This window comes from Hemibagrus wyckioides, linkage group LG26 (assembly GCF_019097595.1).
Source record: "Hemibagrus wyckioides isolate EC202008001 linkage group LG26, SWU_Hwy_1.0, whole genome shotgun sequence".
NCBI lineage: Eukaryota > Metazoa > Chordata > Actinopteri > Siluriformes > Bagridae > Hemibagrus > Hemibagrus wyckioides.
The window spans coordinates 13,713,664-13,741,298 of NC_080735.1; the positions used below are offsets into that span (position 1 = coordinate 13,713,664).

The following is a 27,635-nucleotide window of genomic DNA, read 5'->3' on the forward strand; positions in this document are numbered from 1 at the left end:
GACTCAAAGATGTAGAATGCAATGCAGTCATATGCCATTGCAATGCAGTACACTGAGTTACACCCAAAACATGACTTGAATTTTAGCAAACTATGAGATGGCAAATTGCAGACAATGATAGTGTTAGCATTAAAGCTAAAACTTAGGAACCTGATTTGTTTGAGCAGAGAGTAAGGTACTGCTGCATCACACAGGTTAGGTAGAGATGAAGCACAGTTGCCACTATTAGGAGGTAGCTTAAGACCACTGTAGAAAACCATAAAACATTGCAAAAGAATTCTTGTAACATGGGAATGTTAAAGATTGTCATACATTTTCTTAGCAAAATGCTTTCACTGTAAATAATGTATGTATTCAGTCATGGCTGTTGATTGCTGGATATAATCTATACAATATTTGATTATGAAAGAACAAGGTTGGTTTTGCTACTATTCACCTTATTCCTAGCTTTAACATGAAAAAAGATATGAAGAACGGAGAAGCGTAGTAAACGACAGGCTACACTGGCTTTGAGTGTAGCGTTCATAACATTTTAATTCATTTGTATTACATTCATTTGAACAATTCTCAATTCATCATTTATCAAACTTCAGTACAGTTCACTAAAAAGTTAACTATTTGTCCTTGGACAAAAGTATGGATTATCATTTTGCTGTCAGCTGTAAAAAATAACACAAAAAGGATTGTAGGACATCAGATATTTATTACAATATAACATCAATAACCATTAACAAACATTACTGTTGATGGTAAAAATGGTGTTGCTGAATTACACACAACATGAGTGATTGTGGTTCCTTAGCTCAGGCTGTGTCCATAGTCTGAACTTTCTCATGCAGTATCTCCAGCTCCAGACGAACCACATTCTCTGTTAAAATTGGGGTTGTTCCTTGTTTATACTTATACTTCTCCATTCTAAGAGGAAAGAGAATCACACACATGCAGACAGAGACTTGTTTTACTTAAATCCATCGCTCAAGAGAAATTTCTGTGTAAAAATTCTGTGTATTCTTCTCACCTTGTGTCGCTGAATTGAGACTCCTGATAAGGTCTGATGTAATCAACTCCCTGTTTGGTGATCACACACATGTCTATGTTGTGACCTGAACCAAGATCACTCATGATGCCCGAATGGATTGCATCACGCACCAATGCCTTAGCCTCATCTAGCTAAAAAATGCAAATAACATACAGTCAGATCCGTAAATATTTTACAGTTGACAAAGTTGTTTGTTATATGTTATTTTAGCTGCAGCATATTGAAGTTGAAATTAAATAACAGATATTAGTGCAGCTTTAATTTAATGGTATTTACATCCAAATTGAATGAATGGTATAACTGCAGCTCATTATATATGGTCCCCACTTTGCAAGGGCACAAATGTAATTGGACAATTATCTGCTGGTTTGACAAATGTATTATTATTTTAGCTGTCTAACAGGTCTATCAATTCACATACTGTTAAATAAACACCTACCTCCAAATTGGCTTTAAATCTGTCCTCCAGGATAGCCATAGCAGCTAAATCACCAGATCCTGAGAAAAAAAAACATAGGTATATTTAACACAGGAGCAATACAATGTACATACATTTCTGTATGATGCTTGTCAAGAGCCTCACCCATGGCAAGATATGGAAGCTTTTGCATGCTCCCATAGGGCCCTACTTTGTAGAGATGGTTCCCCGTGAAGTCGACCCCTCCTAGAATTAAATGTGCCCCAATCATACCTCGATATCTGGAAAAGAACAACCAGATGATAAACCATGACAGGACAGCAAGAAAACTTCTACTTGAGTACAGATTTAGGAGACGTGCTAAAGCTCTCTGAAAGAAAAAACAGTTAGACAAAAATCTCATCACTAACACAAGCACATACACATTCCCACCTGAAGAGCATATCCTGTAGGATGTGAGCCGCCATGGTGACTCTGGGGTTCCTCTCGCTATTAAAGGAAAAAATGGCGAGGTTGGAAGACAGCAGTTCTGTAGTTTTAAACGTATCTGCTGCAGTCCCCGCTCCACAACAACTAAAACACATAAGAACACTATGAATACACCTTTATATTACATTCAGTCTTTCTATGCCATTTTTATCTTACCATAATCGTATAATGGCTAATGAATTAAGACATTTTATTTTGTATTGTATTAAGAGTGTGTTTTCTATAGTGGTTGACACAGTGGGTAGTGTTGATGCCACACTACTCCAGGGACTTTGATTCTGGACCTGGAGCTCAGGTTACTGTCTGTATGGTGTTTCATACTGGTTCTTTCACATGTCACATAGGACTTCTAGTGGTCCTCTGGTTTCCTCATACTTGGTGAAAACATGCCAATAATCACTTTAGTACAATAGATGGATTGGCTATGCCAAATTGCCCACAAGATTTGATGGCTCTGTGATGGACTGAGCTCCAGATAGGATTACATCCTTCCAACCAGGGAAAAATGAATGATGGTATTAATTAATGAATTTTAACTGTCCACTTACTATATGTTTGGAGCAATGTAGTGAATTTTGGCACACATTTTGTCTGCAACTACTTTGCTGGACGTGGCCCTTGTGTCAGCCCCCAGGACCACACCATCCTACACACACACACACACACACACAAGGTTCGTTGTCAGATAATGTTTGTAACAATATAATTTTTGATGTATACTAGATCATTAAGTTGTCATCCTAGTTGGAAGGCTTTATTCTGTTTACCTTGAACACCACACCTGCGATCGTTGTGCCAGTCTTTACAGGTTTGGGCGTCTTGCTTTTCCCCTCACCTAGAGCATTCTCCAATAAAACATTTCTGGATAACAAGGAAATACATAAGAACAAAGCCCACATTTAATGAACCTTTTTACATTTCTTCACAGATAAGCTTTTCATCATTTCACCAAATCCGATCCTAGTCTCAAAGTGTAGTTCTAACTTATTTCCTTTTAAAACATGATGTTTTATACTGAATCACGGAACGGCAAGGCTTTACTTTCGTTTTTGATAAACGTTGATGCGGTTGAAGAATTTGATCACGTTTTCACACAATCATAGCCAAAAAAAGGGGCAAAGAGTAGAGTTTCACCATACCTTGTCGAGTTCTCGAAATTAAAACCTGATACAGGTGCTTCAAATACGTGAAACTGTGCCATGTCCACAGGAAACTTTGCAGCTTAATGTGTTCATACGGAGGCTGGCTTTCGATGCAGTCACATGTCTTTGGCCAGAGATGGCGCTGTAACCATTTGTGTTGGGTTGCCAGGTCCTTTTTTTATAGACTTTTGTCGAGTATTGTAGAACTGATGCATGGAGGTTAGAAATGGGGGTTTGAGATTAAAAAGGAGGGACAAGTCTACTAGCATGTATAAAGTTTGTGTAAACACGTTCATGTAATGTGATTATGATGAAATGTACTAAATAGTAGATTATTAATTATTAAAATACACTACTGCAAAAAAAAGTAATGGAAAAACTGGGATAGATAGATAGATAGATAGATAGATAGATAGATAGATAGATAGATAGATAGATAGATAGATAGATAGATAGATAGATAGATAGATAGATAGATAGATAGATATTCAATTTTATTTGTATAGTGACGGGCATTGTCTCAAAGCAGCTTTACAGAACATAAGTATAGTACAAAACAGTACAAAAATCCTAGATTAATCCTAGATTAATATTACTGTGGCAAGGAAAAAGTCCCTTAGATGCTATGAGGAAGAAACCTTGAGAGGAAAGAGACTCAAAAGGTAACCTCATCCTCATTTGAATGACACCGGAAAGAGTGTGATTATAAATGATTATAAACACCGGAGAGTGTGATTATGAATGTCCTTTCTACAGTTATATACAGTCAATACAGTGTGATGTAGATACAGTATATGTAAAATGTTGTTGTGTGTATTAATTAGGAGGTTGTTGTCGTAGTTAAAGTCTACATAGGGTTGGCATCTTCGCTTTGAATACCCAAAGTCTTCACGAAGCAGAATCCAACGGAAGCTGGTCCATCTCTGCATGCCTTAGGATCCTCACAGGGTTGGCCTCTTCTCACTGAAGGTCTACTGGAGCTGGCACAATCTCTGGATGCCTCGGGATGGGTAGAAAAAGGGAAACAAGTGGAAAGGAATTAGCTTAGCTGCTGGTCCAAATATTATCAAGTCTTTAATCTATGCTCTAAACTGGGAGACTGTGTCTGAGCCCCGAACACTATCAGGAAGACAGAAGTCTGGAGTTCTGTGATCTCAAGGAGCGTGACGGTTTGTATCGTGATAGAAGACTGGTTAGATACGTGGGAGCTAAACCATTTAGAACCTTCTACGTAAGTAGTAATAGTTTGTAATCAATTCTAAACTTAACATGTAGCCGGTACAGGGATGATAATATTGGGGTTAGAGTTTCTTGATCCGGTAAGAACTCTGGTGGCTGCATTAGATAGATAGATAGATAGATAGATAGATAGATAGATAGTGAAAAGAAAGGGAACATGTACAAGAGCTGTCCAATTTCTTTGTGTGTCTTTAAGTTGACTCATCAGTTGCTAGGCAGATCTGAGACACACAGGTTTGGATCAGGGTTTGAAGTGAAGGCAGTAAAGTTGATCGCCTCCCCATGGCGAAACCTGAAAAAATTCTATTCTTTATATGGTGTTAGAGCTCGCACAAAAATAAAAGCCATACATAGGAGAATACTAATAATAATAAAAGAAAAAAGGCACTCAAAACGTTAGGGTCAGTTTCAGGTCTTGTATACCGTCGTGGTGAGTAGATAATAATTAGCATCGTACTATGGAAATCCCCTGTAAGGAAAATGAAATTGAAAGTAGTCGCACTAGGCATTAGTCCTGTCGGTGCAGGGGAAGATTGGGGAAAACCTTTCTAGCAGCAGGACTGATCTATCTGCCGAAATACATGCTAGATCGAGCGATCAGTATCTGATGCGACATTAAAAAAAAGCCGCTGTGTAATATTGACACTAACGCGGCTCATATACAGGCTACAATATGTCGAAACTTTTAGTGGTTGTTCTTGCTGTGTTCACGGATTTGGCCATCGTCTATGTGCTGGACCTGGTAGGCACACACCTGAGAGGTAAAGTGGACGGTGGAGTTGACCTGGTGAGGCAGTGGACTGAGGCTGTGCTGCGATGCTCGTTGCTCTTCTCACTGTTCTGCTGGAGGGATGTGAGAGGACGGCTGATAAAGCGATGGGTGATGGCCCACTGTTTTATCACTCCTGTGTATGAAACAGGTCGCTTAACTCTGTTTGGGAACTGGCCGATGGAGAAGTTTGCTATGTGGCTGGTTGGCAGTGTGGCTGCTGCTTTGGGATGTCTGTTTTGGGAGACACTCATACCAGAGTCTAACGAGGAAAACAACAGCAAAGAGAAGAAGCAGAAAGCTCGAGTGCTCTTCATGAGAGTGATCAGGTTGTACAAACCTGACTACCTGTTTCTGACCGGGGCATCTCTGTTTCTAGCCTTAGCTGTCCTTTGTAAGTAATAATCATGTTCGAATTAAAATTGTTTGAATGAAGTGTCCATCCATGCTCAGGTGAGATGTTCTTGTGGTTTCAGGTGAGATGTTTATTCCACTCTACACAGGAAAGTTGATCGATATTCTGCAGACTAAGTACAGCTGGGATGAATTTCTCTCCACAATAATATTAATGACGTTTTTCTCTTTTGGAAGGTCAGTAAATGACATGACGTGGATTCTCATGTATCAGCTTTTAGAATGACCAACACTAGTCCTAGAATTAATATTCATCACCACAGCCAATTTTTCCTAACTGTATCCAACTGTATTCCAATGAAAGACTAGTATGTTACTTGGGTGAATATTATTCTATTAATAGACTTAAATGTTTTCTCTCCATCCTCAGTTCTTTCAGCGCAGGTTGTCGAGGAGGCTTGTTCACGTGTGTAATCGGCAGATTTATTTGTAGAGTGAAGCGTCAACTCTTCAGCTGCTTACTTAAGCAGGAAATTGGCTTCTTTGAGACTACAAAAACAGGTAGACGTTTATGAATTGCCATCATGGTTTAGCATGCTAACCCACAATTATTTTGTTATTCACTTATGTGAAATGGCCATAATTAGAATATAACAGTTGGTATCCATGCTTCCCTGAATGTCTTTGGAATATCACATTGATTTTTTTAATCTAAATTTGTTCACCAGGTGACATCACAAGCAGACTGTCCACAGACACTAATCTCATGGCCCAAGCTGTAGCCCTTAATGTGAACGTCCTTCTGCGAACTCTGATTAAGACCATGGGGATGTTGTACCTGATGTTTAGTCTCTCCTGGAAGCTCACTGTTCTGACTCTGATGGAGACGCCTTTGACTGGACTACTACAGAACATCTACGACACACACTACCAGGTCCTGACCAAATAATCTGTAAATGGACACATAGACATAAGGCATGTGAACCAGTTTCCCAGCAGAATGAAGCTCTACATTAGTGCTCCACCTGGTTGTTACTGCTGGTACTATATATTACAGACTTCTTGCCAAGCAAGCTTATACTTTTTCCAGGGAGTTTATAGACCGCTTAGTTATTTAAAATATAATCAGAAAATTTTAGTAGCAATTAAATTGTGAATAATGTTAAAGCTATAAGATGTACCTGATTTCAGCTGCATTTTCCCTCCTTGTGCTTCCTATAGAGACTTTCAAAGGAGGTGCAGGACTCCATAGCAAGAGCAAATGATGCTGCAGGAGAGGCTGTGTCCGGCATCAGGACCATAAAGAGCTTTAACGCAAAGCAGAGTGAGAAGAGTCGATATGATAAGAGGCTGATGGACACGCATAATATAAAGACTCAGCGGGACACAGTCAGAGCATTGTACTTGCTGGTGAGGAGGGTGAGTATACAGTCTAAATTTGTATTATTTTATAACCCACGCTACATGCATAGTTTTCATGATACCTTAGATTAGATAGCAAAGGTTAAAGAGCATTTTTATAAAGGAATATGACAGTTTTTTGTAGCATCATCCTCTCTTCTCTCTCACTAAACATATTAATATGTGAAAATGTATTTCTGCTGTATATATTTATGTGTTTCTGTGTGTTGTTTGCAGCTCACAGAGTTGGGAGTGAAGGTGGCTATGTTATACTACGGTCACCTGTTTGTAACATATGGACAGATGACCACAGGAAATCTGGTCGCATTCATCCTCTACCATACAGATCTCGCAGACAACATTAGGGTATGTGCACAGTGTAAATAAAAGAGGTTAAAAAAATACTGGAGTCTGAACATAAAACCTTAGTATATAACCTGCATTATCTCTTTCAGACTTTGATTTACATATTTGGAGATATGCTGAACTCTGTGAGTGCCTCCGGGAAGGTCTTTGAGTACCTGGACCGAATACCTGAAGTGAGCACAGATGGGACCCTAAAGCCAGAGGAACTGAAGGGACACATCAGCTTCCATAACGTCACCTTCACATATCCAACACGTCCTGACCGCACTGTGCTGAAGGTGCTTATTACAACATGACCATAACATTTAAAATCAATATTTCTGGCAGTTCTGACACATTTTCTTCACAAACCTGACAAGTACAAGGAGCAATGCATTAAGCACATTGTATGGTGGCTCTGTGTTTGTTTCAGGACTTTAGTCTGGAGCTGAAGCCCGGTAAAATGATTGCCCTGGTGGGGATTTCCGGTGGTGGGAAAAGCACTTGTGTCAGTCTGCTGCAGAAGTTTTACCAGCCACAGCATGGACAGATCCTGCTAGATGGACAGCCTCTGCAGAACTACCAGGACAAATACCTGCACAGCAAGGTAATGCCAGACATCTATTATAAGATCCAAAGTTTGCATAGGTCACAGAGATAGCATTGATAATTATCATCTTATGCAGATTGTTGCAGTGGGTCAGGAGCCTGTTCTGTTCTCCGGTACCATACGGGACAATATCACTTACGGATTGCCAGATTGTTCACTCGAGAGGATCGAGGAGGCAGCACGCAAAGCCAATGCACATGAATTCATCTGTCAGTTACAGAAAGGTTATGACACAGGTATGATTCACTTGAACAGACTTTGAATTTACAGTTTGTATAAACAGTACACCAGATAGCAGATGTGTTACATAACTTGTATATGTACTATCATCTTTGTCTTTACTGATGTCAGGATGTCTTAAAATAAGCTTATAACTTCACGATTATGACATGTCATGTTTAATTGTAGTCACGATCACATGAACTCAGTTGCTGTATGTCACCTTGTTTCTGAGATGTTGGAGAACGAGGAAGTCTTCTTGGTAGCAGTCAGAAGCAGCGCATTGCGATTGCCCGAGCTCTAATCAGACAGCCGCAGGTTATATTACTGGATGAGATCACAAGCTTTCTTGATCCTAAGAGTGAACAAATGGTACACATGCACACACATACACACATAAATACAGAATGGATCTAGAATCACTCTAACAACAAGCTTTAAATGCCCACTCAGATCCAACAAGCCCTGGCCAACTGCCCCAACCAGACCTTACTGGTGATTGCACACAGACTGAAGACCATTGAGAAGGCGGACCAGATTATTGTGATTGACCAGGGGATGATTTTGGAGCAAGGCAGCCACCAGGAACTCATGGAGAAGAAGGGCCATTACTACAAACTGAAAGAGAAACTCTTTACTGAAAATAACAGTTAATGTGAAACACTGCGAGTCTAATTTTAACAACGGGAGGCATGGACACTTCAGCAGTATACAGTACAACTATAATCATAAACTGCAATAGATGTTTCTGGTATTCTGCATTGTTTTAGATGTTTTTGGAGCTATTCTATCACCTTAGTTGGTCAATAAACGATACAAAACTTGTATTTGTATGTGAACTGTAAATAATGATGAAAAATAAAGTATTTCTGACTTCATTTTAGGAATGTGGGATCATTTGTAGCTTTTTTTGTTTGTTAGAAACTGAACAGTTTATTTATGTGACTGGTGACAACATTCACATTTGTACTCATCACATTATGGTGTGTTATGGAATTTTATCTTATTCTGGCATGAACCCAGGCTGAAGAATATATCCATTACTAGAACTAACTCTGCAAACATATTTCTGTCTCTGTTGTCAAGGTATGTTCATGTTGCATGTTCATTTGTAAAAGCTGCATATCTGTCATAAAAGTGACTCTTATAGCTGCACCTTAGCTGGACAATCTCTTTTCTCTCTTAAATTATGTCTTTAATAAATTCTTATTTTTAGGAATGATTAAATTAAAATGTGATTTAATTCTGCTGTACAAAATGAACACAAGTCTCTATCAGTTACATAATGAATAAACCTCACATTTGCTAGTGTTTCTACTTTTTCCTTACAATCCTCTTAGTTTCTTTACATGGAGCACTCTCTTATAGAGAAACACTTTTTTGTATAATTATACAACCAATAGGGTGTGTGTGTGTGTGTGTGGACTTGTACTTTGAGTTATTTAACACACAAAATGACCATTTGCTGCCCTCTGCTGGTCAAAATCTTGTAATCTGTTTCAACAGCACATACAGGCAATACAGTGACCCCAGAATTATTGGCACTCTTTATAAAATGCTCAGAAGGAACCACTGGAGTCTTACAATCATCAGGAGCTCAAAGGAGAGAGAGAGCAGCTTCAGGTAGCTTGGTGTAGACATCAGTGAGGACATGTCATTGACTCTGCACACTTCTGCTACAATACAAAGTCAAGACAGCATCTTTACCCTCTACATAACCAACATGTCTAGGTCTAAGAGGCTTAGAAGGAGTTTCTTTCCCCAAACAATCAGTACTCATGACTCCCAGCTTCCCCACATTCATATCTAGCACAAGACAAGAAACCTGTTCTAATGCCTTCAAACATTTTCCTTCTTTATTCACTGAAATTTTCCATCAAAATAAGAAATATTATATTTGCAAGAGCTTACATTTTTTCACTCTATTATGTATGTTTTGTTTTATATTATAATGAAATCTACTAAAATGTTTATTTGTGTTTTCATTTGTGCAGCATCACTGCATCACATGATTATTGCACCTGATCATTTTTAGATCACTCTTATATTTATACTAAAATGTAAATGTACACCTGAACTGCAAATCCAAATCACACAAGTTTTTCAGAAACGATATCTAAAAAAGAATTCCAGCACATGAAAAATGAAAATCAGGTTAGTAAAGGTTTCATCTGAGCTCATGTACTATAGGAAATCAGACATGGACAGTGAAGTGCAATCAAGAATTCAAACAGCTGTTTTAGGGTATATTCATATATACTTGCAAAACAGTGGCTATGTGATGCTGGTGGAGGAAAACGTTTCCTGACTCCAGCTGGCTCCTCCAAAGTGGCTCAGTAACAAAGATCTGGTGACTGTGCAGGACGTAGAAGATGTCCAACTTTACTTTCATGTTTGTTGACCCACTCATCACCAGTCTTGCTGTGTTTATTAGTGCATCATCATCCTGATACATGGCACCAGGCTTCAGGGTACAATATTTGAACCCCTTAGTGCATATGTTCCTCCAGAAATGTTCAGTGTTTTTTCGGCAGTATTGCACCCATTTTGCACAAGTAGTGGGCCTAGGAAATGCCATGATATTGCAGCTTAAGAAATCACTCTGGGCACACAACAGTCCGGGATGTAAGTGTCTTTAGGGCTTCTCCAATGCAGACATTTCCCCATTACCCTGGATTCCATGGCTTTCCATAAACCACATCTATACACTGATCAGGTATAACATTATGAGCACTGAGAGGTGAAGTGAGTAACACTGATGATCTCCTCATCATGGCACCTGTTAGTGGGGGGGATATATTAGGCAGCAAGTGAACATTTTGTCCTCAAAGTTGATGTGTTAGAAGCAGAAAAAATGGACAAGAGTAAAGATTTGAGCGAGTTTGATGAAGGGCCAAATTGTGATGTCTAGACCACTGGATCAGAACATCTCCAAAACTGCAGCTCTTGTGGGGTGTTCCCGGTCTGCAGTGGTCAGTGTCTATCAAAAGTGGTCCAACAGTAGTGAACCAGTGACAGGGTCATTGGGCGGCCAAGGATCACTGATGCACGTGGGGAGTGAAGGCTGGCCCGTGTGATCCGATCCAACAGACGAGCTACAGTTGCTCAAATTGCTGAAGAAGTATTCATATATAATGTATATACACATTAATGCTAAATGCTAATGCTAACTAAAAAGAAAAAAACGGTGTTCTGTTCGTGTTCTGCGAGTAAAGCATGACGTCACGCTTACATACAAGCAGCGCTGTACTACATCTAAATCCTCATTAGCCCCAGAGAGAAGAACACACACTGTGGAAAACGCTCACTTTATCAACTTTTTCACGAAGATAACTTTTACAAAAACTGGAAGCTATGGCTGGCTATTATCGGAAATACGGTAAGTTAATTCACTTTTTACTGACACTGTTGTAGAGTGGGGGAAAAAATGAGATATTAATGTAAATATTCACGCTGGGGACTGGGGACAGGGGACATGTCCTCATCAACCTCCGAGAGCGTAGTACGTTTAAGAAAGTTTATATAATAGCTGTAGTGAGAAATATCAGGAGATACACATCCTGAATTTATGTATTTAAATATTTTCATAGCCCTCTAGTAATTTATCAGATTTTTTTCTTAAGCAGGCTTTCACACTGTTGAAAGAGAAGGCATGGAGAATATTGCTAAGAGAAAGCTGATGGCTGTTCCTAAAGTAAGACCTGAGGAGAAGGTGGTTAAAAGGGTGAGAATAGAGGTAGGAGAGAAGTACATAAAGACCAACAAGACTAAGCCCTGTCTAGAGGTAGGAGAGAAGTACATAAAGACCAACAAGACTAAGCCCTGTGTAGAGGTAGGAGAGAAGTACATAAAGACCAACAAGACTAAGCCCTGTGTAGAGGTAGGAGAGAAGTACATAAAGACCAACAAGACTAAGCCCTGTGTAGAGGTAGGAGAGAAGTACATAAAGACCAACAAGACTAAGCCCCATGTAGAGGCAGGAGAGAAGTACATAAAGACCAATGAGACTAAGCCCTGCGTAGAGGCAGGAGAGAAGTACATAAAGACCAACAAGACTAAGCCCCGTGTAGAGGCAGGAGAAATGTGCATAAAGACCAACAAGACTAAGCCCCATGTAGAGGCAGGAGAAATTTACATAAAGACCAACAAGACTAAGCCCCGTGTAGAGGCAGGAGAGAAGTACATAAAGGCCAACAAGACTAAGCCCCGTGTAGAGGCAGGAGAGAAGTACATAAAGGCCAACAAGACTAAGCCCCGTGTAGAGGCAGGAGAGAAGTACATAAAGGCCAACAAGACTAAGCCCCGTGTAGAGGCAGGAGAGAAGTACATAAAGACCAATGAGCCCTGTGTCAGCAAGGAGAGTCCCTTGAAAGGGAAGCAGAGGAATGTTCCTCGAGACCCCAGGCCTGAAGTGACAGCGGAAAAGAAGAAGCAACCAGAGAGAGGTGTGAGACAGAAACGTCCCCTGTTTGAGATCAGACTTTTCACATTTCTGGACTCATAATAGCTGCAGTCATCGAGCTGGATCTCTGAAAATGACCGACACTCATTTGTTTGTTTCTTTTGTTCAACAGACACCTTTTTTGATCGCTACTCTATGGGAAAACTGCTAGGAAAAGGAGGAAATGGTTCAGTCTTTGCAGGTGTCCGGAGGTCTGATAAGAAAAAGGTGATTTTCAGCATGTATGCAGTTACGTGGCACTGCTAAACACAGTGCAAGACTTGTAGAGATATTCATTTTTTTCTCTGTTGCAGGTGGCCTTGAAGTTTGTACGCAAGAAAGTGAATGACAAGTACATCACAGTTGTAAGTGATCTTAAATTACTTTGTATGTGATTTTCCTGATACGAAGGGTGAAAGTGACAAAACTCGTTAATCACAGTTTTGTTCTTCAGAACGTCATTGGATGGTCATTACGACTTATTTAGTACACTTGCATTGTAATCATTATTTTGACTTCACATGCATTTGTCCAATCCAGTACTAACCATGTGCACTCTGTTTTTAGCCCGGTACCACACACAGACTCCCTGTTGAGATGGCGCTTATGGAACTTGTGTGCAAGCCGCCTCACTTCCCATTCGTGATCAAGCTGCTGGAGTGGTTCGAGACGTCCAAAGGCTTCATCATTGTCTTGGAGAGGCCGGACCCCTGCGTTGATCTCTTCGAATTCGGCAGGCGTGTGAGCATGTCTGAGGATATGGCTAAAATCATCATGGAGCAAGTCATTGAGGCTGCACGTCACTGCCGTGCCCGGGGTGTGTTCCACCGTGATATCAAGGAGGAAAATATTCTCATCAACCCGGACACCCTTAAAGTGTGGCTGATTGATTTTGGCTGCGGCGATCTACATAAGGACACCACCTACAACGAATATTGTGGTACACACACCTCAGAAACGAGTAGATTTGAAGGGTAGTGGGGCATTTTCCTGATCTTACTGATGATACTCTGTCTCTGTCTCTCCTTCAGGCACTCCAAGTTACTACCCACCTGAATGGATCAGCAGTAGAAAGTGCAGGGCGGAACCGGCCACTGTCTGGACTCTGGGTGTCCTCCTGTACAGCATGCTGTGTGGACAAAAGCCATTTCTCAGTCTGGGCGAAATTGTTTATGGCCAGCTGCTTTTCCCACCTCATCTGTCTAGATGTGAGAAAATACAGATGTTTTACATTCAAACCTGTACACAAAGTTGTGATAACATCCATTGCTAATTAAATGGAATAGAAAAAGAAAAAGAAAACGTCACTAGCTGAGAGAAAATCTAAATATGACCATAAGTTTCCAAAGGTACCACAGTTCAGTTTTAACCTGTTACATTATTTCACACAGCTGCCTGCAGTCTGATAAGCTGGTGTCTTCAGAAAGACCCGAAAAGACGGCCAACACTCGAGCAGATGTTCACCCACTGCTGGTTCTGACTCTTTACTCGGGTGCCCCTGGTGTCTAGGAGGAATGGAAAAACAAAAAGAAATTGATCTGCAAGACAACATCAAATGTCTTATTGTACATAAAATTTAACATTTATTATATTGAATTTCAGTTACAAATCAAATGCAGTGTATTTTTAAAAAGTATTTTTTTATTAAAGCACTTTGGAAAACATTTGAAGGTTTTATGTGCTCTGTAATATTACCATGGATTTTACTCGTTTCTCCAAACACACAAGTCCAGATGAAACCTGAACTAAGGTGATTTTCAGATGGATGTGCTCTGGCTCTACAGTGAGATCTAAACAGGACAGGTTTTTGGATGTCAAAGACACTGATCTTAGCTATTAAAAAAAATAGTTTATAAAAGCACTATGTGTGATTTGTAATATTACCATGCGGCGAGTTTGATCAGTTTCTTCAATTCTTCAAGTTTACCTTTTTGTTTAAATGTAAGAATGGCCTAAAAATTACAAACTGCACTTTAAACTAACTGTGATGGTACGTCCACTCAGCGCTTGACTACAACTTCCAAAAGACCCAGTGTAACATCCGGGCACCCCCGCCCTGTGCGGGGCTCGAACCCGGATCTCTATGGTAGCTGCGTGCGCCGGCACGCCATGGAGACAGACCCAGATGTAGGATTCAAATAAGCGATGCTTTATTAACATAAACACAAGACATGGGGAAGACTAACCTAACCACTAGACATGACGCTAATAAAACAAAACAAGGAACATAAAACAAGGACAGGTGCAATTTATAGGGCTAAACATTAAGGCTAATAGGGAACAGGTGAAACACTTGGAAGGAGGACAATAGGAAAGGCATGGCACAAAATACACACAATAAAGCAGGCTTCATAGAGCACCCTCTCCAGGCCTGGCAGGGAACTGTCCAGTGGTTCCTGACGCCCTGCACATCAGATGACCCCATCACCCTCACCTGTGTCCCATTTCCCCCTGATCAACATCCCTAATTCAGTTCTTGTTTCTGTCTACACCTTAGTCATTCTTTTGTTTAGTTTGTATTTAGCCATTTTCTCCATACTTCATAGTATGTTTGTTTTAGCTTTAGTTGTCTTTTTGCACAATAAAAGTCTGCGCCTGCACCCGTCTTCACTTATCCTGACAAAATAACCATGTGACACAATACTACTGCACCATTGACAATTTTCATTCAGATTCACACAAATAAACACTTCATTATGACGTAAAAATATACATACAGGATAAATGTGTAGATTTACAGTGCAGTTTACAGTGAAAAAAATGATACCAGGTGAAAATATAATATTTATTATTATTATTGTGTTTCCAGTCTTGTTCTATTGGCAGAAACCTTTACGTCATTTATTTCCATTAACAGAAGCTAAATTTAGCCAATAGAACAGGACCAGTTCAAACTGTAGATGAGGCATTAAAGGTTTTACAAGACAGCATTAACTTAAAATATGTATCGTGACCAATGTTACACAGTCTTTTGTATTTTTGCCTGAGTAAACATAAAGCAAATATTTAAAGCTTCACTGGTCTCTGACAGTACGACTGTGTAAGAGTGTGGGAGACATTGCTCTGATTATTACATCATCCAATATTAATCCTATAAACATACAAATAAATAAAGCTAATAGGCAACAACAGACCTTACGTAAAAAAGGAAGATTATATTAACCGTTTCTTTCTAGCACTTGTTTATCCTTAGTCTAATCAGCGAGCTCAGGTGAAGTTAGCCTATGTTATTGGACATATTTACAATAAAATCATTTTTTTCTTCTACTACTAATGAAACCATCAAAATCCTTAACCATTGGTAACTTTTCAGAAGGGTTGGCTCATGAGAATTTGTGTCAATAAGCAGCTGTAAGACAGCAATCAGTCTGCGGTGAAGAAGTGCATGCGTCAGTGCTATAGCTTTAGCTCTGGTAATCATTTCCCAATTTTATTGTACAGGACCATGGACACCACCATTGCAGCAATCTGGAAAAGAAAAAAAACACACACACAAAGGCAGAAAAGTTAGAATCAACAATCATCAAAATATTTGACACATTTTTATTATATACACCACCGTCTCGCCCATTTTAAGAACTCTCTCTCTCTCTCTCTCTCTCTCTCTCTGTCTCTGTCTCTCTCTCTCTCGAAAACCTTCCAGGATACTAAAGAGTTAGCTTCATAAATGCACCACAAAAACCAGGGAGCATTGATGCTCATTATATTCCCTTATTGAAAAATTTTCTGAAGCCTCACAGCTCTGAATGACGAACCCAAACTCTCAGCTAACTTCATCTACATATGCAAGTAGTATTATCGTGGTTGTTGCAGCTCTCAAATGTTACGTAGGTTGGATGTTTATCTACGTTCGATGTCCTATATGGCTTGTTTAAATCTAACAACTTAAGAGTTGAATGATTTTTCACCGTATCCACTAGCTAAACTGACAGTCATGCTTGAAGAACCATAACAGAAATCATTTTCATAACATATTGTGTAAAAACAAAAATGTTTCTAATCTTTGGTCCCAAGTGGATATATTTCTTGAGGATATTTTGGAGTTCCCAGTCCCTAAACCTTATTTCTATTTAATGATTATTCTTTCTTTTAGTATTTGCACTAATTTGGCTTCCGAAAATTTCCAGGTTTAACTGCTGCAAAAAGAAACAAACTCCGAAAAAGACAGACAAAGACAAAGGGCACATATAGAGAAGCTAGTATCGGAAAATGGGAAACAGGTAAGGGCAAAAGGTAGGAACAGAGTAATGGGATAGGTGGGGCAGAGAACACGTGGGGGAATATAAAAGCACGTGAACAAGGGCTTAGAAACAAGTCCCGCCAAATGGCCCACTAGTGGTCAAAAAGGGAAGCGTCCTGACATGTGTCTAGGAATATTTAATCAAATCAAACTACCCAGTATCTTACTGTAATATCGCATTAGTAAATATGGTAAATCAATTACAATTATAATGTTAGGCAGTGAAATTGATCTTGTTAGTTAGCAGCTTAGCTGGCTGATAGGACTAATTCCGTTGCCCTGGTTTCGGAAAATTGTTTCGATGCTCTTACATAAGAGGGGAAGCTGGGATTTTATCAACAGGACAGACCAACAGGCAACCAAACAGATGAAACAGAACACATACAGCTAGGAACTTCATGAACATGCACCCCTGCTTCCTCTATTTTACAACCACCAGGCCACCAATAATGCACTTCAATGTGCAATGGGAAAATAAGTGGAACTTAGGCGACGCATTTTAAAGGTTATTAACAGGATTTCTTGGAAGCAGTTAGTAGTAGTTAGTGTTGATAAAGTGGGATTTTAGAGGTTAATCATAAAGGAGGCTGAGCGCTCCCAGTTAGAACGCATCATGATATGATTTTACTCTAAGGGGTAACATGAGGTTGTAGGGTGAATACCTCTAAAGCAGCAATGCTGAGGGCCACACCTCCAAGCAAAGAAGCGTTATCTTCTATCAGTTCGACCAGCGCTTTGAAACAACCATCCACATCCTGTAAAAAAATGACAAGAGATGAGCTTGGTACATAAACCATTATATGTGTGTGTGTGTGTGTGTGTGTGTGTGTGTATGTGTGAGAGAGAGAGAGAGAGAGAGAGAGGACAACCCGAAGGAAAATCTTGATGCATGGGGAGAACATGGAGACTTTACACACACACACATGCACACGTCAGAGGCAGGAATCAAACCCTCAACCCCGGGGTCCTCCCTTATTTATAATCCATGTTCTGCCAAATATATAGTGGCTTGTGTATAGGCTCTTCTAGATCTCCTGATGATTTAAGCTGTAATTATACACCTGAAATTGTTTACTGGCATCAGACAGAGTTTTATACCTTTGACTGTTGTGCTGCAGCCAAATCACACTTTGGAGTATCTTCAGAGCAGCAAACCTCTGGGTAAAGTTTGTTGGACGTTACAAAAGGAGATCCTGTGAAGTCAGTGTAGTTGTTGTATCCACAGCATTTCAGCTAAAGAGACACATAACATTAACTTCAGATAATACACAATTCTCAACGTTACTTGACAGAATAATGATCCATCATATATATATATATATACCTGTGTCATGGTGCTATTCAGGACACTGCTAAAGTCTTTATTTTGTCCATACTCTTTCTGGATGGCTGCTACAAACTTCTCATTCAAATTGTCCAAAATGTCCGCCGCCTGTCAGACAGACAGATATTGAGAATGCTTAATGTTCATAAATTACAGTGAGTAGAGAGCACTCTCCGTTAACTGTTTGGTGTTTGTAGAATTTCTTTGCTTTTTAATGTAGCATTAGGAGTAAGGTTTGTCAAAATTTGGCAAGATTGGGTCTCTAATGGTTAAACAAACTAATAAGAATAATACATTTAGAAAGATTTTTTTTTATTCCTTCAGCCTGCCTACTTCAGCCCAAGACACTACAACCCAAGACACTAGAGCCCAAGACACTACAGCACAAGACACTACAACCCAAGACACTAGAGCCCAAGACACTACAGCACAAGACACTACAACCCAAGACACTAGAGCCCAAAACACTACAGCCCAAGACACTACAGCACAAGACACTACAGTACAAGACACTACAGCACAAGACACTACAACCCAAGACACTACAGCCCAAGACACTACAACCCAAGACACTACAACCCAAGACACTACAACCCAAGACACTACAACCCAAGACACTACAGCACAAGACACTACAGCCCAAGACACTACAGCCCAAGACACTACAACCCAAGACACTACAACCCAAGACACTACAACCCAAGACACTACAACCCAAGACACTACAGCACAAGACACTACAGCCCAAGACACTACAGCCCAAGACACTACAACCCAAGACACTACAACCCAAGACACTAGAGCCGAAGACACTACAACCCAAGACACTACAGCACAAGACACTACAACCCAAAACACTACAACCCAAGACACTAGAGCCGAAGACACTACAACCCAAGACACTACAGCACAAGACACTACAACCCAAGACACTATAACCCAAGACACTAGAGCCCAAGACACTAGAGCCCAAGACACTACAGCCCAAGACACTACAGCACAAGACACTACAACCCAAGACACTACAGCACAAGACACTACAGCCCAAGACACTACAGCCCAAGACACTACAACCCAAGACACTACAACCCAAGACACTAGAGCCGAAGACACTACAACCCAAGACACTACAGCACAAGACACTACAACCCAAAACACTACAACCCAAGACACTAGAGCCGAAGACACTACAACCCAAGACACTACAGCACAAGACACTACAGCCCAAGACACTATAACCCAAGACACTAGAGCCCAAGACACTAGAGCCCAAGACACTACAGCCCAAGACACTACAGCACAAGACACTACAGCACAAGACACTACAACCCAAGACACTACAGCCCAAGACACTACAACCCAAGACACTACAGCCCAAGACACTACAACCCAAGACACTAGAGCCCAAGACACTACAGCCCAAGACACTAGAGCCCAAGACACTACAGCCCAAGACACTAGAGCCCAAGACACTACAACCCAAGACACTACAGCCCAAGACACTACAACCCAAGACACTAGAGCCCAAGACACTACAGCACAAGACACTACAACCCAAGACACTACAACCCAAGACACTACAGCCCAAGACACTACAACCCAAGACACTACAACCCAAGACACTACAGCCCAAGACACTACAACCCAAGATACTACAGCAGGTCAACCTGAGTTAGTATAAAGTTATCATTAGCAAGGACTGTCATGACTGTCATCACTTTTGTAAAACCTGTGCCAAATCATTCAGATCAAATGATCCGCTACAAACAGCGGATCCTGCGATTGCGCTGGACAAACGCTAGGATAAAAATATATATATTGAGAGATTGTGTCATGGACTAAAACCAGGAGCAATGTGACTTATTCTGCTTCAAGCTTTATCTCTTTCTTCTGCAATTTTTTCCTTGTTTACTGAATTTCATATTCCTATTGTTTTTAACACACAGAGTGTTTTTTTTTTTTTTTTTTTATTCACAGAAGAATTATCTGGCTGTGCTGGGAGCTTGCCGAATTCAGCCTGAGATGTGGATGGAATGAAGGAGTCATAAAATAGACAACACGAAGGCTATCTAAACACAAACAAGCTTTAAAGTCAATTTTCCAAATACGTTTTTTCAGCTAGAATTATTTTTCCAGGTTATTTGTTCAAGTAAGAAATTAGAAATTGCACTTTTAAACTTACCAAGGGCTTAAACACCAGAACTACAATGGCCCCAGCAACCTCAGCAATGAAGATGAGAAGCACGATGATGAAGAACTGAAAATGGAGTATGTAAATTAGTGAAATTATTACAAGCCTTGTTAGCCGTTGCTATCTTTGAAAATTTTAGTAAAGAGAAATTGATTGAGAGATTTTAAACTTATAAACGTACAACAGAGAAAAATACTAATACTAACACCAGAATAAAAGGAGGATCGCTAAAGATGCATTTTTTTCTATTTCTTTTTTTTCTATATTTGATATTAGTTTGACGTTAGAGCTCTGGTTTAGACGGCACACAATTTGTGATGGAATATGTTTTGATATCTTCTGTCAGTAGGAAAAAGGTTTCAGTTAACATGCTGTGATTAGCAGAAGAATAGCTCGAGATTTTGAAGAAAACTGAAGAAAAACTACACATTTTTAAATAAGTATTTCTATAACATGGCTCCACCATAAAGCAGGGGAAATTCTTTATTTATCTCCTTTTAACAGTACACTGGTTCCATTTTGCCAGTGGAATGGAAATCGATTTATAGGACATTTCCAATCAGAATTATTATCATGAATGATTCTCTGGCTGTGATTCCGATATAAAATGAGTCAGGACTCATGTTGGCTTTCAGTGTGAGACGTGTGTTTTTCCCTCTATTCGATAACCTAACACAGAATTTTAATGGTTGAAGATAAACACCTTCAAATGCCTATGAACAAACACTTGGGGCAAGTTTTTAAAAAGTGTCTTCTGTCATATGTCATTAACCCTCACTGTGGAGTGTAACATGACAAAGACATTCAATGCTGAACATGGACACAACAAAACAGGGGCAAATTCCATCTTTTGGCCTTTGGGACAATGATCAGCAATCATGCCTTTAAAAATGACCAGACGTCACTCACTGTCAGAAGCATGCACTTGTTCTCAGTTATGGCTCCGCAGCAGCCCAGGAAGCCCATAACAGCGAGAATGGACCCCACTGCGATCAGCAGGTAGCCCACATTAGCCAGCTGAGCCAACTCAGGGGGTGCGTCTTCAATGTGAGCTAATACACCAAGCATGGAGCTGCTGTCTACCGTCACCCAGATCCCTACACCCAGGATTGCAGCACCTGCCAACTGGGGATGAAAAGAAAGAAAGAAAATGACCAGTGTAACCAGACGCCATATTATCATACATTTCTATCATGTACTGTTTGAATACATTTGCTTAATGTACCAGGAAATGTTCAGAGAACAAGGTAAACAAGATAGGAAGTTTTACTATATGAATCACCAAGGTGACACATGGGCCATGCACTGGTTGAATATTAAACTGTAAAAGTAGATCATTTACTATGAAATGACCAGGTCAGTTTTCTTTATTTAGTGCCGATTGTGTTACGCATAATACACTACCACAAAGTTAAACTAAGCAGAAAGTGACACATTTTGCCATTCCACAAATATAAAGCTAATAGTGCCTGATCTGTGTGCCTTTTTCCTGATATAAGGCCAGTTTCTACTGATATTATTCACAATTCTTTAAAAATAAAAACCCTGTGCAACCTTGGGTCTATTGGGGGCGTGTGTTTTATTGCTGATTGTTATTTCAGCATCATTAAAAACAGCTGAGATAAGAGACGTTGAGAGATATTCACGGTCAATAAGCCGAAGACCACGGACGGACTATGATCCAAAGTCTTTGCAGCCTTCTTTACATTCCTCCTCATGATGTGTAATCACGGCCAAGGTACTATAATATTAATCTTAATTAATGAAGCAGCTTTCATTTCAGTTTCAATCTCAAAGTGCTTTAGATACAAAAGTTTAGAAGGTTGAAACAAAAGAAAATGCATATTAAAAGAACTACAATCCTGTGCATCAATAATCACTAAGCATTACTTTATGCTTTAATAATTTAATAAAACTAAACCCCTAAGTATCTAGACATGCATTTTGTTTGTTTGTTTGTTTGTCTTTTAAATCTGGCTTTGGCGGACATTTACAAAGCGAATGTTCCTCATGTTTAGGGCTGATAATAATAGTATATAGTGTGAACAGAGTGTTTAGGGTGGATTACAATCAATAAACCAATCAGTGCTTTAAATGTCATGAGTGTAGCTTGTATCAGAAGGATAATGCGCAAAGATTTTCCTTCTCTGGCAAATAATTAATAAATAATAATAATAATAATAATAAAAAACAGAGAATAACATCTGACTTACAAAGATGACGCCATTGAAGACGAACATCATTATTTTCAGGAACCCCGAGCAGCACATCTTGAAGTTTCTTCAGTTTTGCTGGTCCTAAAACATAGGAGTTACTCTTTTTACAAACAGACAATGTGAAGCATACTTGTGCATGCACACACACTCTCTCACACACATCACACACACACACACACACACACACACAAACACACTCTATAATCAAACACCTTTGATGCTTTGCACATTCTGACAGTTAGCGCAGTAAAGCTTGCTTAACAAACACTATGGCAAATGCTTGTTTCCTGCCTGTGATGGAGTACTGCAGTGCAAGTTTACAGCTTCACTTCCTTTTAGTCACACCTTTTTTATTTTCTACTGATGCTGCTAAAAAATAGCAAGAGAAGCTTTGTTACCTCAACCACACATACCGTTTTAGACAGTAGTACATTTTATTTGCATATACGCTGCCAGTCATGCCTTCTTGAATACACAAAATTGTTTACTTCCATGACTGGCAAGTAAATAAGAACAAAGAAAGTCCAACGGTTTTGCGTTAAAAGACTTCGTCATCCACTTTTAGCTTCTTTTTGGTCTCTGAACAAGTGTTTAATTAAAGATTCTTGTTTACAGCAGTTACTGTGAGACTGTAAATGAATGCATGCCAGGATTATTAGCTTATTAGATCTAAGTATCAAAACACACACACACACACACACACACACACAACATAGATATATATATATATAGAGTATTTATACACTACCGCTCAAAAGTTTGGGATCACTCAAAAGTTTTACTGTTTTCCAAGGAAACACACACGAAATTAGTCCGAATAAAAAATATAGCAAAATAACAATGAGTTAGAAACAATGATTTTGATGGAAATTATGAATGTTTTCTTCAAACTTTGCCCTCATAAGAAAAGAAAACCCCACCTTTTGCAGCAATTACAGCCTGGACATTCTAGCTTTCAATCGTTCAAGATAATCTGATGAGATTTCACCCCATGCTTCCTGGAGCATCTCCCACAAGATGGATTGGCTTGATGGGAGTCTTCCTCCGTGGCTGAAATCAAGCTGAAATATCCAAGTGGTCCCAAACTTTTGAGCGGTAGTGTATATATATATATATATATATATATATATATATATATATATATATATATATATATATACAGTATGTAGTACTATTTGGTTCATACAGTGTGTTTAGAAACCTTTGACAGGTAGTGTAAACGTGCTGGCCACTTTATTAGGAACACCTGTTACACAGATATGCATCAAGAGCTTAATATCAGAATGGGGGGGAAAATATGATCTCATGTCTGAGTATTTCAGAAACTCAGCAGTCTCTGTAATGCTGTAAAAAAAAACCCATTTTTGTTAACTGTAAACCCAGTAACTAGGCACGAAAACAGTGGAGTATTTCTTAGGAAAAAACAGTGGGAATTAGGTGATACTGTTAATGGGAAATCTCCAGTGAAGTGCAGAGGGTTCACCTTTGTGTTTTATCTTTTACTAAACAGCGCTAAGATGTGACTTGTCAACCAATGTCAGGTGATTATTACTAACCTTCACCTTTTATTAAACTGATAATACATTATTGATAACTATCAGCAGTCGATAGGAAAGCAGGGATTTTATATATATAGATATATAGATATATAGATATATAGATATAATTTTATAACGAGGCATTGTAAAAACTGTCGGAACAATGAGCCTGACTGTGTGCGCTTATCTTATCACCAGGTCTGATAACTCAGATGTGTTCAGAAGCACATGACCAGACCACGGACCATCAGAGTTACTGCTCACGCTGATCCGAGATCTCAGCTAACCTGATGATCTAGCATAGATATTTATCTTGTTTCCTGTCCAGGTTTAATGGTCTTTGAGCTCCTGTTTATGATCTTATTGCTGTAACCATCCCCTACAGATTCTGTAAAACCATAAAAGCTGGTCGGACTTTGATACTGTTTGCTAACACGAGGAAGACCGCATTTGAGAACAATAATTCTCGGCAAAAGCAACTAATAATACTGTATGTCTTGTCTGATTGTAGACTAAATTGACGTGAGCAACATAAAATACACACTCCACAGGGTGCTTGGAGACACTTTTCTATTTCAGTCTGGACAAACGGCTCTTTATTTGACATGCAGGGTTTAAACACCTGTATATGTCCATTAACTAGCCGGCGCAGTGTGAACACACTGTATATGAGTTAATGACATACTAAAGAATATAAAAATGATGCAATATAATGGACTTCTCAGAGTAGGACAGTATTAAAAAGACATCTTTTTTGTTTCTTGATGTTTGAATTCTAATGATTTTAACTTATATAATTAACAAATTTTTTGTATATATTTGTGTTATATATGTTTTTACCCATAATACAAATTTTATACTTTAGAGATTTCATATTTGAGGTCAACAACAAACTAAAACAAAACAAATCAAACTAATATTTACATATAACTTTACATAAAAAGTTGCCTAGTCACTATACTGCCTATATTGACTATATCCCAAAAAAATCCCTGGTCACTTTGTACAGCTGTTAACCTTCCCATCAGTAAAACTCGATCCGTTCACCCAGGAACATATACGAAGTCTTACGAAGCCTAAAAGCACGTTTGTTGTTATTTTATTTTTATTTAAAGTGCTAGCCGATTTTAGTAGCTGCAAAGTTGCCCAAATCCTCTAACGCCAATGTACGTTCGAAACAGTTTACTTACTTATGCCTGCTCTGCTCTTGGTCTGACCTTGTTATAGCTTTTCCACAGAACACTGATGCTCACAGTAATTTTCATCACTTGTCATAATGGAGAGTAATGTATGTATGTATGTAAGTGCGTTGAGGTGAATTTCCCCTTTTAACGTCATTAACTTGTGACCATGAAATCTCAAAATAAATTATGACAAACGCCACAGGAACTTCCTTTTTACACTAATTAAACAACAATGAATTGCTGTATCATACAGATACGAGAGAGAGAGTTGACATTTTGAGAGAGGTGACATTTAAATAAGATCAAAATGAGAACGAAAATCTTGTGAAAGGGTAAATCCATTGCTTATAATATATTTGTAGATTGGAGTTTCCATGGTAAAGAGACCAAATATACTATATGACTGTATAATGAAAGAGAAATATATAGATATAATTCTGTAAATGTCCAACAGTGTTTTGTAAAGAGTTTCCAAAATAGTTTTTTCCACAAGTCCACATTTGACTAGATAAAATCAATTTAGCATTTCTATACTTTTTCTACTTCCTCTTTAACCAACTTGCTCTTGGATATTTGTTAGTTTCATAAACAGCCCCCATTGGATCCTGCCTCATTTAAAAGCTACAGCTGAATCGGTCAAGTCAATGTAAATGTATGTTAAAAAATAAAATGAGGTGTCTGCAGTTCTTACCTCTTTACAGCTGAGTTCACTGGTTTAGGTGTGGAGCGTATGTGTGGAACGTTAAGTGATAAACCGGGATAAAGTGGCTGTTATATCCCACTGGCTCCAGAGGGAGGGGTGTGAGCCATACGACTCTCTTCCACCCCCAACACGGACATGTGGTCAAAGTTCACACTCTAAACACAAGTGACAAAACATGAGTCATCAAAACTGACCAAGTGTTTTACTAACTCTGAAAACAATCTACATACCTTTGTTTTAAGACACAACATTTTCCACATAAATCATGAATTCCTAAAGTTGTCCATATCTTCAAGTGTGTATGTGGGTTTAATATCCTAGAGAATAATCATAATACTAAACAATCACATATATTTTAAGTAGCTGTAATCTTGTAGTGCTGGGGAAAAAAAGAAAAGAAAACATTTACCAGACTTCCTCTAATTCACCACCTCAACTAAAACAATTGCTGTAATCATAGGTGGAAGTCTGATATCAGAAATGAGTCATTTGGTCATTTCATGGGAAAAATGAGGCATAAAAGAAAAGGAAAAGCATGGATGAATAAAATGAAAGCTTGTGTCTTTTGTTGTCAAAAACATAGCCAGCTAACAGCTAGCAAGCTAGTGACTTTGTGTTTACGTTGTATTTACTTTCAAAACTGTTCGAGCAATCTTACAGAGTTAACCAACTAATGTGTGTATGATGATTGATCAAACCCCGAACTCATTTTAAGTAGTGAAGCGATTTCTTTTTCAATTTCACGTTGACGCTGTCAGCGGCCATGTTGAATTGCCATCACCTCAGGGTTGATTAGACCTTCCAGACTTTCGCAGTAAGAAGGAAAGGAAAAGTTTTCCGTCTGTGCCATGTGAGGACAGAGACAATTTCCTGGCCAGAAAAATGAATGTGAAATTAACACAAAATGGCGACGGTTCACTTTCGAAGCTTTAGACATAAATGATTCGTTTACGGTTATAAACAAGTATATTATACGGGTATAATATTTAACGCATACTCCAGTTGTTTTAGCCATTTTGTTTTACATATTGTCAATACACTAACCTGACCAGACTGTGTAAATCAAATAAATAAATAAATAAATCTATTAAAGTCTATGAAAACGCAGAGTTGACTTCTACTAAATAATTTCTATAAATGCATGTATATGGAGAGCAAACTTCAAAATAATCTGAGTTTTTGCTTCAGAAGCAGCGACAATAGAAATGTTTAGAAAATGTGGAGTTTCTCCAGTTATACATTAAACATTTCTGAAAAACCTTCCTGGATCATGATCAACCCCTGTTCAAAGTATCACCAGCTTTCATTAACCAGTCTAACACATGAATTTAAAATAATGTAAGCTGATTATAAAGAGGAACTAGGAACTAATATATAACTCTTAACTGATTATTAATTCTTTAGATTCATTATTTTCCATAAGATTTTCATTTCACAGGAATTTGTAGTCTGGCGTCACGTCGTTGTAAACTCTCCTATGATGTTATACTTTTATCAGTGGGACTCTGATAACCTTGATCTAAATATAACATTATCTAAAAATGATTGATGGCTAAAGTAAATGAATAAAGGACTGGCGATGATTCTGCAATCCAACTTCCTAAGGTTCTGAGGTTCAAGGTTCTGAGATGCAAATATAATACATATAATGTATACTGCATTCCCTTTTAAACACAGGTTTTACTGTATGTCTTCATATTACACTACCAGTCAAAAGTTTGGACACACCTTTTAATTCAGTGTTTTTTGTTTAGGGATTTATTTTCTACATTC

The 27,635-nt window shown here is 38.9% G+C and overlaps 4 protein-coding genes across 5 annotated transcripts; 2 read left to right on the forward strand and 2 right to left on the reverse strand.

Moving 5' to 3' along the window:
* Positions 1-487: 487 nt before the first annotated feature.
* psmb13a (proteasome 20S subunit beta 13a) lies at positions 488-3,243 on the reverse strand. Its single transcript, XM_058380963.1, has 8 exons — positions 3,086-3,243; positions 2,714-2,807; positions 2,495-2,592; positions 1,890-2,030; positions 1,623-1,738; positions 1,479-1,537; positions 1,019-1,170; positions 488-915 (listed from the first exon to the last, which is right to left on the reverse strand). The coding sequence occupies exons 1-8, from the start codon at positions 3,145-3,147 to the stop codon at positions 804-806; spliced, it is 834 nt and encodes a 277-aa protein (XP_058236946.1). The 5' UTR covers positions 3,148-3,243; the 3' UTR covers positions 488-803.
* Positions 3,244-4,468: 1,225 nt separating this feature from the next.
* LOC131347094 (antigen peptide transporter 2-like) lies at positions 4,469-8,903 on the forward strand. The gene is made up of 11 exons (XM_058380961.1): positions 4,469-5,490; positions 5,573-5,687; positions 5,881-6,011; positions 6,179-6,384; positions 6,672-6,869; positions 7,089-7,217; positions 7,307-7,495; positions 7,630-7,803; positions 7,883-8,042; positions 8,261-8,397; positions 8,479-8,903. Exons 1-11 carry the CDS (start codon positions 5,001-5,003, stop codon positions 8,677-8,679), a joined length of 2,130 nt encoding a protein of 709 aa, XP_058236944.1. The 5' UTR covers positions 4,469-5,000; the 3' UTR covers positions 8,680-8,903.
* A 2,476-nt stretch (positions 8,904-11,379) lies between these two features.
* On the forward strand, positions 11,380-13,975 carry LOC131346697 (serine/threonine-protein kinase pim-2-like). Its single transcript, XM_058380273.1, has 7 exons — positions 11,380-11,404; positions 11,652-12,470; positions 12,600-12,694; positions 12,781-12,831; positions 13,034-13,406; positions 13,498-13,674; positions 13,858-13,975. Exons 1-7 carry the CDS (start codon positions 11,380-11,382, stop codon positions 13,944-13,946), a joined length of 1,629 nt encoding a protein of 542 aa, XP_058236256.1. The 3' UTR covers positions 13,947-13,975.
* Positions 13,976-15,237: 1,262 nt separating this feature from the next.
* Positions 15,238-25,972, reverse strand: tspan34a (tetraspanin 34a). 2 transcript variants are annotated; one of them, XM_058381220.1, is made up of 8 exons: positions 25,851-25,972; positions 22,435-22,518; positions 21,131-21,346; positions 20,213-20,287; positions 18,031-18,138; positions 17,805-17,939; positions 17,369-17,461; positions 15,238-15,934 (listed from the first exon to the last, which is right to left on the reverse strand). In XM_058381220.1, the coding sequence occupies exons 2-8, from the start codon at positions 22,489-22,491 to the stop codon at positions 15,884-15,886; spliced, it is 735 nt and encodes a 244-aa protein (XP_058237203.1). In that variant the 5' UTR covers positions 22,492-22,518; positions 25,851-25,972; the 3' UTR covers positions 15,238-15,883. The 2 variants fall into 2 exon arrangements, with proteins under 2 accessions (XP_058237203.1, XP_058237204.1); XM_058381221.1 differs by lacking the exon at positions 25,851-25,972 and adding an exon at positions 22,650-22,715.
* Between the last annotated feature and the right edge of the window lie 1,663 nt (positions 25,973-27,635).

Bases quoted from the DNA above. Each gene is read 5' to 3' on its own strand.
- psmb13a (XM_058380963.1), bottom strand. From the start codon at position 3,147: ATGGCACAGTTTCACGTATTTGAAGCACCTGTATCAGGTTTTAATTTC. The intron at 1,538-1,622 runs GTGAGGCTCTTG...TTTTTTTCTCAG, and splicing joins GCTTCCATATCTTGCCATGG to GATCTGGTGATTTAGCTGCT. The intron at 1,171-1,478 runs GTAGGTGTTTAT...TGCATTTTTTAG, and splicing joins GATTTAAAGCCAATTTGGAG to CTAGATGAGGCTAAGGCATT.
- LOC131347094 (XM_058380961.1), top strand. From the start codon at position 5,001: ATGTCGAAACTTTTAGTGGTTGTTCTTGCTGTGTTCACGGATTTGGCC. The intron at 6,012-6,178 runs GTAGACGTTTAT...TTTGTTCACCAG, and splicing joins CTTTGAGACTACAAAAACAG to GTGACATCACAAGCAGACTG. The intron at 7,804-7,882 runs GTAATGCCAGAC...CATCTTATGCAG, and splicing joins ACAAATACCTGCACAGCAAG to ATTGTTGCAGTGGGTCAGGA.
- LOC131346697 (XM_058380273.1), top strand. From the start codon at position 11,380: ATGGCTGGCTATTATCGGAAATACG. The intron at 12,832-13,033 runs GTAAGTGATCTT...CTCTGTTTTTAG, and splicing joins ATGACAAGTACATCACAGTT to CCCGGTACCACACACAGACT. The intron at 13,407-13,497 runs GTACACACACCT...TCTCTCCTTCAG, and splicing joins CACCTACAACGAATATTGTG to GCACTCCAAGTTACTACCCA.
- tspan34a (XM_058381220.1), bottom strand. From the start codon at position 22,491: ATGTGCTGCTCGGGGTTCCTGAAAATAATGATGTTCGTCTTCAATGGC. The intron at 21,347-22,434 runs GTAAGTCAGATG...TTTCATCCCCAG, and splicing joins TCTTCAATGGCGTCATCTTT to TTGGCAGGTGCTGCAATCCT. The intron at 20,288-21,130 runs GTGAGTGACGTC...CTCCATTTTCAG, and splicing joins ACAAGTGCATGCTTCTGACA to TTCTTCATCATCGTGCTTCT.